Here is an 11,501-nt window from a genome sequence, read left to right on the forward strand (position 1 = left end):
CGGACTAGATGATCTTCTCAGGTCCCTTCCGACCCTAGAAACTATGAAACTATGAAACTTGTAATTTATTCTGAATCTATGATTGCAAAAGGCTTTTTTAACGTCTCAGTGAACTATTCACAGTAACTGCAGCTGAAATGAGATGAACCAACACATCTCTAACTTACGTGTTGCTGATCTTAACTCTGTAAGCAATCAAATATATTTGCCAAATCACAATCAACTCTGAGAAGTATTGCTCTCACTTTCTTTCACCTCTCCTGACTCTATTTACTGTGTAAATAACACAGAGGACCAGAACCATCCTGTGGATACATGAACTATAACTGGTAAACTATAGCTGAGCTGATATTACTGTTTCCCTGTTGCTCTTTGAGGCCTTTTCAAACTTTTAGATTCTACACCCTATTCACTGTGGGCCACATCCAAAGCCCACAGAAATAAACGGAAAGAATAAATTAAATGGTTCTTTTTGTACCAAGTGCCCTCAAAATTATTTCAGCTAAAAATAATAATAATCCTCACTGAGCATGTTTACATGTGCAACTAATGTAAAGCAATGAACTCTAAAATGTATTGCTCTGGAGTGTATTGCTTCTGGGCATGCCATTGAATGTGCACCTGGCACTGTAGCACATTGAGCCAGGTCAGAGCAGCCCCAGTTGGCAGGGGGCCCTACAGGTCAGCCTACCAGCCCGGGTCTGCTCCCCACAGCTCAGTGTGCTGCAGAGAGGGTGTCTGGGGCACAAGAGTGCTCCAGTGTGGGGCTAACCAGCATATTTACAAGTACACTATAACCTCATCAATTCGGCATGCTCAGGACCAAGCATCTGCCAGAAATTTGAAAATTTCAAATTTTTGAGACAGGAGCGGTGTCCTGTCACAAAGTGGGGGTGGGTGGAAAGCAGCGGCCAATCCTGGGGCAGCCACTAAATGCAGAGTGGCAGCACAGGGTGGCAGCCACCATGCGCAAGCTTCCCCCTCCATTGCTCTGGGACCAACCACTGCTACTCCTCTATTTAATGTGTTTTTAAAAAGTGCCGGATTTTTGAGAATTCCAGATTTTTGATATCCTGAATTTATAACATTGTTTCTTAAGAGAAAATTGGTTCCAAGTTACAACGTTTTGACTTAAGACGCGGTTTTCAGGAACCAATTGTGTCATAAGTCTAAGGACTGCCTGTACTGTTGCGTTCCATCAAAAGCATTCCAAACCGAAATGTTTTCGCAGCCCACCACTTCAAAAACTTGAGAACTAACTTCAGACTCAAATATATATACATTAAATGAAGATCAGTGTTTTACCATGAAACCAGGGTGCAATGTTGTTGGTGTTTCTTTCAAACCCAGCACGTCGTGGAAGCTGTTCTTCCTTGAACCAACGAATGATGATTTCTCGGGAAAAGGGTCTAGAAGGACGTTCCCAAACTTTACTAAATTAAAACACAAATAATAGATTAAAGTCATGCATAGGCTGTATGCCTGTAAAGAATATGTAATGTAAACATAAATTGCACCATAATTATAAAGCACAGGGAACAGGAACAGCTCAAGAGAATTACCTTTTTCTTGGAAAAAAGGCTTTTTTCATATTATATATATATATATGAAATTAATTTTAAGTTAATTTTTTTCTTCTCCCCTCCTTTTTTTTAACTGAAAATATTTTTCATTTTCATTGAGAAATAGAAAACCAAAATGTTCTGGTTTTGGAAAGATATATATGTTTTTGGTGATAGATAGATCACCAAAACCAAAATATTTTGGTTTTCTATTTCTCAATGAAAATGAAAAACATTTTCAGTTTAAAAAAGGGAGGGGAGAGGAAAAAAAATAACCACAAAATGTCCATTTGTCAAGAAGTAATTCTTTTCTTTTTTAAAAAAAAGATTTTTTTTTAGTTGACCCTACTATTTCCTCCTGATTTCTTTGTTTTTTTTATAGCCATTAATTTGCAGGGGGAAAAATGTTTTTTACTTTTTATGGTGTTCCACTGCACTGAGAAGAAATACTAAAGCAGATTCAACCATTAATCTGTTCTGTCTAAACCAGAAAAGAAAGTGTAAACATTTCTATGGGGTGGCTCCTGTTTTTGTCCATCTCTATGACAGCCATCCTCCCCCCTCACTCTCATATATTTTGGATAAGTTTACACAACAAAGTTAAGGTGTGATTGTAGTACACAGGTACATAGATCCATGCAACCTGTAATCAAGTGTGTAACAATATTATAAAGGATGCAGTGGCAAGAACTTTAGTGGGGACTGTGTCAACCAACCAGAAAACCTAAACACAAATTCAGGTTTGCTAGCTCAGGGCATATTGTTACCTGTGTCAGCTGAACTGAAGCTAATATACCTATCCACACTACAATCACATCTTTGTTTTACTTGGTACAAATATCCTTTTTTAAAATCTTCATTTGGGGTAGCCTCCTTCATTTTTCTAGCTCTCATGTTTCACTTGGTATGGAATTGTTATTCAGTAAAACAAGTTTGAAGACAACCTGGGTAGTATTAGAGTTTTAGTTTGAAAGACATTGATGATTAATACACTAACATACCAGAGAAGCAAGTCCATAAAAGAAGCAAGTTCTACAGATCACAGCAGAGGTTTCTTTCATGACTAGAGAGCAGATGTAAGAAGGTAAGGGAAGCCAATGATATCCTTCTTAAAGGTGGGTTCCTGTTTCCACTCAAGTCATTGAAAATTTTTCTGTCAATTTCATCCAACGGAAAATTAAGCTGTAGTGTAATTAATAAGAGTCTCCAAAGTTGGACCCAAACAGTCTCACTTGAAGTGACAAGTGAAATAGCCAAGTCAGAGTGATCTGGCCTGCATTTTTTCTAAGTCCCACTCAGATGCTTTGATGATACAGAAAGAGAGATACAGGGAAAGATCGGGAGAGAGACAGGCCACCTACAAATGTTCATTGCTAGTAATGTTAAACTTTGACTACTAGAAATGATTCTGGGAGAGGAAGCAGTATAAGCATTCAGCCTGCAACCATCCCCTCATTCTGCTTCTTGAGTCTTCCCAAGACTGGGGTGATCCTAGTCTGAGTAAAGTGTGGGCTGCTCCAGTCTCCCTGTTCCTAGGGAAAACACTTAACATAGGCTTTTTAGGCCTCTGGAACGGCAAAAAAACTGTTCCCAGGGAGACTGGGGCAGCAAGGCAAAGTCCCCCGGCCATTTTTCACATGGAGGACCCCAATAAACTCCCAGTGTCCAGAAGCCAAGCTGATTGAGCAGCAGGGCAAAGCCCCCTGCCCACTTCTTTCTCTAGGGACTCAGGTAAGTGATCAGCCAGCAGGGAGTAGCTTGCAGCTGGTCCTCCCCTCCTGTGGCCCCTTTTTCCAGAAATCCAGGGAGCTTTTCCCCAAGGGTCCACTCTCCTGGTCTCCGAGAGGAGTTAAATCATAGAAATGTGCAATCATTTCTTCTCCCAGGAGAAACTCTCATGGGAGCAATTTCTAACTGGAGTTGAAATATTTTTCTCCTGGAACCACCATTTTTGCTCCAGGAGAAAAAGTTGGAACATCCTGTATGCTTGTAGTTTCTACCGAGAGAGGCAATTCTCCCAGTAGAAACAGAACATCTATACGTGACCAGAGAGGTATCAGTATTCTACACATACGGAAGAAAGCAAACTACAATAAGATATTGACATGCTGTGAGGTCCCTCAGATATTTTTCCTCTGAAGATGATACTGTGTATGGCCTCAGCCCTAAAATCCAGAGTTCATTCTCTTGGATTTTTTAATACTGGAAGATAAGTAGGATCCACCAGCCTTCTGGGAGCTGATTGTGTATGAATTAAAAGGCCTGGTTTATAGTAGTTTTCTGCATAGGGCCAAATTTTGGAATTACTCCCAATCAATTTCTACAGAGCTACAGTAGACAATGTGAGCATCATAGAGGTAGAAAGAGAACAAATACAGCAGTAAAGATAAAGACAAAAGAAAATAATGGGCAAAAGGAACCAAATGCTTATATAAATAAACAAAGGAGCAAAAATCAACAGGAATTAATAAATAACAAAATAATTAAAAGAAGGAAGGTGGAACATAGAAGCTTTCCAAAGAATATAAAGCTGAATTAAATAGAAAAAAGAAGGAACATTTATGCTAAGGTGACTTTAAGCACAGCTCTGAAATAAAAAGGCAGTATACAAGATGTACTGGAAGCTCTAACACAGATGTTCCTTCCTGGAGAAAGAATGCTAACCCCATTCTTCCTTACTCCTTTAACCCTGTAGCAAATTATGACAGCACATGCCAGCTCAGTGATACTGGTCTGCTCAGTGAAAGAAAGCTCCAGTTCCTTCCATTCCCTCTCTTGCGCATCTGTTCCAGACATGGAGCAGTAGGCAGTTGCAAAGTATTTGCTTATTCCTATGCATGCAATCAAGGTCTGAATAGTTTGAGTAAGGGTTTAATAAGGATATTTCAGTCTTCCTGATTAGGTTGTGCATATATGCCATCAAAGACATGCACAAGGATAAAAAGAAGCCTTGACCTATTTTCAAATGAAGACATATCAGAGATGGATACAGTTTTGGACAAGGCCTGGAGAATAATCAAAAACTTTTTCTAAGAAAACTTTTTGTAAGAAAATTTCTTACCTAACGCCATTGAATTCTGTAGCAAATAGCCCCACTTAAAGAGCTCAGCAGTGTAGGCTGAATTATAGCCACTGGTTTTCAAAATTTACTACCTTTATTAGTTATTTTATTACTTTATTTCAGAAAAGAGTTTTGATTTAAGTGGCTTGGAAAAGTAAAAATAATGAGATCACTTTGACAAGTGACTTGGTTGTAAGGTTAGACATCCAGCCGCCTTTGAGACAGTGCAATTTTGATTCCTTATCAAACTGGGAATTTCAAGAACCATTATCAGCATGTTTCTATCTCTCAGCACAACTTAGGAAAGAGCTCACTCATCAAAGAAGAACACTGGCCCTGAGCAGGAAGGGACTGAAATCTTTTTGCTGGACTGCCATACATCATAAGAACAATCTTTTGGAAGTAAAAAAGAAAATAAGAGTTGTTACAAAGAGTTTCACTCTTTCTTTTTGTGAACCTGGGTTTTTATTGGTTTTGTTACCTTTTTCCCTTCTAAACCATACCATGTTGCCTGTGTTCACATTATCTTGATTATCTTACCAAGCCTAATTAATAATATCAGATAGCAACATGTAAACCCAGGAGGAGAGACTGATCAACTTTGCAGCACCCCATCTGCTCTGTTGGATTGTTTTCCAATGCACTTGGTTTGCTAAAGAGAGAGATGAAAGATCAATAGATAAGAAACTCAGAAGACACTTGATTTCACCTGAAGAAAATTCAAAGCCACTGAGACTTAGGAGTTTGACAGCTCTCTCTAAAATGTGTCAAACAGCACTTGAGTAGCAGCTATTTCTAGGCTTGAGAGTTAAAGTTTGGAAAAGAATTTGTCCATTTGACTTTCTCTGTAACCCAAACTTGCATGCTAATAAAGCCATTCACTTTCTAAAGATGCATCTCTTTGTGTGTGGACGGTAAAAGTTAAACATTCCATTTGTTTACATTTGTTTAAATATTTGCCTTGTATCCATGGTCAAAGAGCAAAAGAGTAGAGAATCTGTGGGGGAAAAAAAATTGCCCATTCAAAGGGTGGAGGGAAGAAACAAATCAATGGAAGATCATTTTTCTGAGTCATCTCTAGTATATATAACCTGAATGGTGCAGTGACAGTCATTAGCGGGCTTGGGCTGTTGTTGTTCAGCTTTGTCTCCTGATCATTATTCAGGCTAGTACCCCTGAACAGGCTACTTAAACCAGCCACTTTTCCTTTCTGGATGGCTCGCAGGGATTGTCGTCGATATTCATCCCGAGCTCTGCGTGCTTTATGACTCCTTTCTTCATCTGCAGCTTTTGAGCGGCGCACTGGATGTTGGGTAAGGCAGGGAAGAAAATAATTTGGTTTCTTAAATACAGAAATATACATATTTATTTCTAATAAATACACAATGCATCTTCAAAGAGATGGATAATTGTCTGGTAATGCCATTAGTGATTATGTTTAGAAGATAAAGCAAGTCTGAACATGTTTGAATAATAAACTCATCATCACTATGCCTTATTCTTCAGCACATTACACAATGGGTGCAGACAGAAATGCAGCTCTTCCCCGTAAATGAGAACGTTTTACAGGAAACATTCTGAGTTACAATGATCCCTGGACCAAACAGAAGTTCACTGTTGGTTCCAGGGGGGAGGGGAATCTAGCTGCTGGCTGGAAACCTGCAGCTGGTTTCCCCCAGCAACAGCCCATCCTCTCTCCCAGCCTGTCCATGTTTCAGAATGGAAGGGAGGAAAGGGAACCGACGGAGCTTATTCTAGGAGTTCCCCATCTAGCACTGGAGGATGGGATGGGTGAATTGGAGCTCCCCTCACCCCCCCAACTCAGGGGGCTCCAATTCCCTCACCCGAAACTCCAGACCAAACTCCCTCCCATTATGAAAACAATGCGAGACTGGGAGGCAGTGTGGACAGAAGATACAGAAGCCACTGCGTTTTGAAATGTCTTCATCTAACGCTTTAGACAATGAGGGTTCATATTTTCACCTAAATGGCCATTTTTGAAGCTGTCTTCAGCCATGCACTTGTGTTAGGTCATGGCTATAGAAAACTTTCTATGGCCAGATCAGGTGAAAATTTTCACTTCTGTCTGAATCCAGTTATCACATGTTATAAACATAGCCACTGCTGTAGAAAACATGCCACAAGTGAAACAGTCTTATAACAATTACCAACCATATAAGAATGGGTAAAGTATTGGTTAATACTTGTGTCACCATAAAAAAGAATTTATGGCAGCAGAAATTGTGAGCAAGCAGATGTCCTAGCCCCTTGAAGTGCTCCAAGAACCCAAAAATGTTGCTGCTCCCAAAGGGGCACCTCTGCACATGAAATTAATACGAGTCCATAAACTCTAGTGCTTATCATGCCACAGTTTATTGCTCCTGAGTGCACTGCTTGAACATAAGCCTGGGACTGAAGTACATTAAGCAATGTCAGAGTATCCCAGTTGGCAGAGGGCCCCAGGGGTAAGCCTGCCACCCTGGGGCTGCTACTGCCTGGATCAACATGCTGTGGAGGGGCTGGCTGGGGCACAGGGGTGCTTCAGTATGAGGTTAATCAGTAGGCAGCTGGGTCGGCATCCCCAGGCAGTTTGGGCTTGTGCCTCAACCAGCTGGATCATCATCTACATGCTATGCACAAAAAAGCTCTGCAGAAGGGTAGTACATGTGTTTACAATCACTACTCTGCTGTGGAGTTTATTAGTTTACTGCAGCCTAATAGGGCCATACATGTAGATATTGAGATGTTTATTGGAGAGCTAATTAGGTAGCATCCTGGGACACACCCAAGGTAGCTACAGTTTGTGATGATTTACATGGGAGGATGACTGTTTGCTTATTGTGTATCATGGGAATTCCCATAGCATGCAAATCAGGCTGCTGCACCCTGACTCAGGATGCACATCTGCAAGTCGGGGAACCTACATAGGAGCCCCCGTACTGTGCTTACAGGAAAAACCATGCAGGGGATTCCTGCAACAGATGTTCTCACTTCCACAGTCACGGGGCAGCAACTAGACTGAAGCCTCAAGAGTGGCAAGGGCCTGATTCTGCAGGACAACACCTGTAGATGCCAATGAACCAGATCATCAGTGCCAGAAAGCATCTTGACACAGCTGATTCTGCTCCAAAGAGGATGTCTGTTTATAGTCAGTTGGTTATTACATCGGAAACACTTCGTGTACACGTTGGCTGCTTTATGAAAAACTTAATCTTTAACCTCATGCATTCAGCTACACCAGACATACACCAAACATTCTGTTCTGGCACAGAACACATTCCAATGTTTAATTTTCAGCATGCGCGTAGAAAAATTCAATTGGACTATTTACACAAACAAATACACCCTTAAGTTCTTTGATAGATTGAGGTACAACAGGCACAACACACCTGGCAAGAATGCATTGCTATTAATGTATGTTTTCTTATATCTGAATTTCTTTCAAGTTATATAAAATACAAAGCAATCAGCGTATGCAGAGTGTCCTTCCACCATGGGAAGCAGTTCCTAAGAGAAGGAGTACAGAATATACTTGGCCAGGGTGGCTAACCTGTGGCATGTGTGCTCCAATTGGCCTGGGCAGCCTTTGTGTAGCACATGACAGATCAGAAAGGAGACAGGCAGCTCAGTGACAAATAGGGCAGGGAGGAGAAAGCAGAGCATCAGATCAGGCAGAGATAGGGTAATCAGAGTGGAACTTGGGCAGGGTACAAAGATAATCTGTGGCATGCCTGCTGAAAAGGACATGCCCACTGTACTAGGCCTTGGTTTATGAATATCCTGTTCGTACGCTTTTGAGCAGCACAGCGTTTCTCTCTTTCAAAGGTTTTCTTGGCTGCCTCCTTCTCCACCTGTTTTCTCAGCTTTCACCAGCTGTTTGAGTCCCAGAAGACATTTCCTTGCACCACACTTGGTTATAAAAATTAAATTTAGATTAAGGATCACTCCCCTGTTGCATCTTTGTTGTTGTTTTGCTTTGCCTTTTACAATAGAAAACATCTTAAACAACTAAAGAGACATGAAATTAATTGGAAAACGTTGCTTGGCGCTTTCACAGGGGAACAAAAAAATTGAATTTCTGCAGTTAGAGCTAAAGAACCAGGCTCTATCTAGTGCTATAAAACACTCCCACTATCTGTGTATTTGTATATGAGAGGGAGGTGAGAGGGACGGTGACATATGACTATACCAACTATTGGGTTGCACTAACATGTAAAATTGAATTTCCACAATTTGGAGACTGCTACTCTTTACTGAGGTGCCCTCAAATGAGACATCCTTAACTAAAGCATTCAAACACTTCTTATTTGGAAATGTGTATGGTAAAAGGGCAGAAAAAAAAGGAATTTTTACACCTGTTTTACATACAGTAAATTAGCATTTGACTACTGACATTAGCCAGCCCCAATTAAGATGATAGAATTGTGATCTCTCCTAGCACAGTTAGGGCTGTCTACACTACAAGCCTGCTGGCACAACTGCTAGGGTGTTAGAACTCCTCCGTGTAGACACAGCATATGTCAGAGGATGAATCAGAGTTACAACAGCTCCCTGAAAGCCACAAACTTTGCCAGAAGAAGGCTTCTTCTGCTTGCAGAGCTGCAGCCAAATTGGAGGAATTGCCAGGATAGTTACTGTAGAGAGAGTGTGATCTTTTCACATTTCTAGCTGGCACAGCTGTAGAAGTAGAACATTGTAATGCTAAGCCTAAATCAATTCCAGCAAACTCTCAAGAAGGATGTTTCTGTCCAAAAGCTTGCAAAGAACAATTTTTCCAACTATTTAGTTGGTCTGATAAAAGATATTACATTTACGCAAAGAGCCTTGTGTACTCAAGAAGGAGAGTATTTGAAAAACCTATGAGAGCTTGGAAGCAAAAAAGTGAATAGGAAATAATTTTATTAATTCATCAATAGGAACTATTAATGTTGCCTGTTTTAACTGCAAATAGTCTGCTTATTTTGTCATATTTTTCCACTAAATCACTTTTGTGGGTGTTAACTTCGTTGCAGACAATATGTTGTTCACTTATCCTATCACTTACCTTCAGTATCTATCAGTAGCCATTCCACCACCTAGATGAACAGTAAACACAATTTTGGTTGAGCTTTAAGGCCCTCCTCATTCATGCTCTAAACTAGGGTGTCATGGCAGGATTTATAATTGCTACTGGAGGCAGTAGCTTGATTTTTTTTTTTTTTAACATTTGCTTACTGGATGTTAAAGTTTTGTTTTGCAGTGGAATAATTTCTCTGCCTGTAGTTATTTGCATCTTAAAAAATCATCAAAATGGGGCCAGAGGCACCAGAAGAAAATGAGCTGATAAACAGTGAACACTCACTGTGCAATTCTCAGTGTACATAAGATGTTTTAAAAAAACAAGGGAAGCTCTACAAGTATAGTGTTTTGTGTATGCCCAACAACCCTAATTCTCACATATACAAACTCTTCCTCTATAGAAATCATATCTATGGCTAGCACTGTATAGTAGAAAACTACATGCAATGGGGATGCTTATACGCCTTTAGCATTCATACCTCAAATGAAACAAGCAAAAATGTATATGGATATATCCAAATTGTGAACAACTGATCCTCACCCTTTTGAATATACTAAATTGAATATTTTCCCTCCTACTCTATCAGCTCTTCCCAGCTGCTTCACTCCCAAAAGTTACTCCAAACACCTGGATTATAAAACCTAAATTGAGCAAAGGAACACTCCTAAATGTGTTTTAGGGCACTCAGTGAAACCAGGAAAGACTAAAAGAATGAACCACAAGAAATAAGGGGCCAAGGGTTGGCCAGGAAGTTTGGAGACTTAGTAATGTCCACAATAAAAGGGCATGTGGTATCAGAAGGGTAGAGAGATTAAATTTAAATAGATTAAATTTAACAAGCAATACAAGAAAAACTATCTAGTTTCAGTCTTGTGTTTTGATGACATTGGCAGAATTCCAGTTCTGTCGACCTTTTAAATGCACCTGGCAGTTCCCAGTGTAGTACTGCAGACTGTACTATTGCAAAGAGGGGATTAACAGGGAAACAGATTTTACTACTTAGTCTAGAGACGGCTGAATTTTAGTAGACGGTGACATGATCCTAATATGCAACCTTAGTGTGGCTGGTATTACTTGGAAAGCTTTTCCTTTTTATTTTTTTAAGACTGTAAAGAAATCGACAATAATTGCTGTAATTATTGTCTTGGCATTATCCTAAAAAGAATGCAAAGAACAGCACTGATGATGAGCTATGATTGTAATGCTGCATGTTAAAAAAAAATAAGGGTAGACCTGCGTTACAGTTATAGCACAGCTAACAGTTCCAAACGTAACTGTCTTCCCTGACTTCTCTATTGAACCCCTGATGGGATTCTATTCCCATGATATAGATACTTCAGGCTTCCCTGTATATCTGGAAGGGACAGAATGGTAAGAAAACGAAAGTATCTGCTTCTTTCATTTCATGCAGCAATAGACCTGCATTTCAACACCAATGTGGCCAGATGTATGCAAAATATACATAAGCAGGCACATGTATCATTAGGAGTCAGTTATCTGGACTACATTTTCCAGATCACTATAAGTACAAAGCGTTAAGAAAAGCAGCTTTGGTTAGCCTTTTTCTGAGTACCTTGGAACTATAACTTACAGCCTCCTCTCTCTCTCTTATATTTATCTGTTTTATCTTTTGTGTTTTGCAGTGTTCCCATTAAGTATTCCTTAATGGGAGCTACTTGAAAGTTGGATCCAACTGTATGGGTTTCTTACTGGTCATTCCTTTCGAAAGAAAAATGTATTGTGCTCTTCATTTAATCACCTCAAATACCTTCATCAGAAATGGAGGCACTATATGTGCAGGAGGGTGCAAAAACCCCCA

At 40.0% G+C, this 11,501-nt stretch overlaps 1 protein-coding gene across 2 annotated transcripts in view; it reads right to left on the minus strand.

The window, feature by feature from the left end:
• SH2D4B (SH2 domain containing 4B) overlaps nt 1–11,501 on the minus strand; it is a 147,525-nt gene that overhangs the window by 50,889 nt on the left and 85,135 nt on the right. For both annotated transcript variants that reach the window (XM_019502295.1, XM_019502296.1), the window contains exons 5-6: nt 5,715–5,925; nt 1,306–1,433 (exon numbers count right to left, since the gene is read on the minus strand). In XM_019502295.1, coding sequence (XP_019357840.1) covers nt 1,306–1,433; nt 5,715–5,925 — 339 coding nt within the window. The remainder of the gene's footprint in view (nt 1–1,305; nt 1,434–5,714; nt 5,926–11,501) is intronic.

Source organism: Gavialis gangeticus, unplaced genomic scaffold, assembly GCF_001723915.1.
Source record: "Gavialis gangeticus isolate Ggan-Ray unplaced genomic scaffold, GavGan_comp1, whole genome shotgun sequence".
NCBI classification, from domain to species: Eukaryota; Metazoa; Chordata; order Crocodylia; family Gavialidae; genus Gavialis; species Gavialis gangeticus.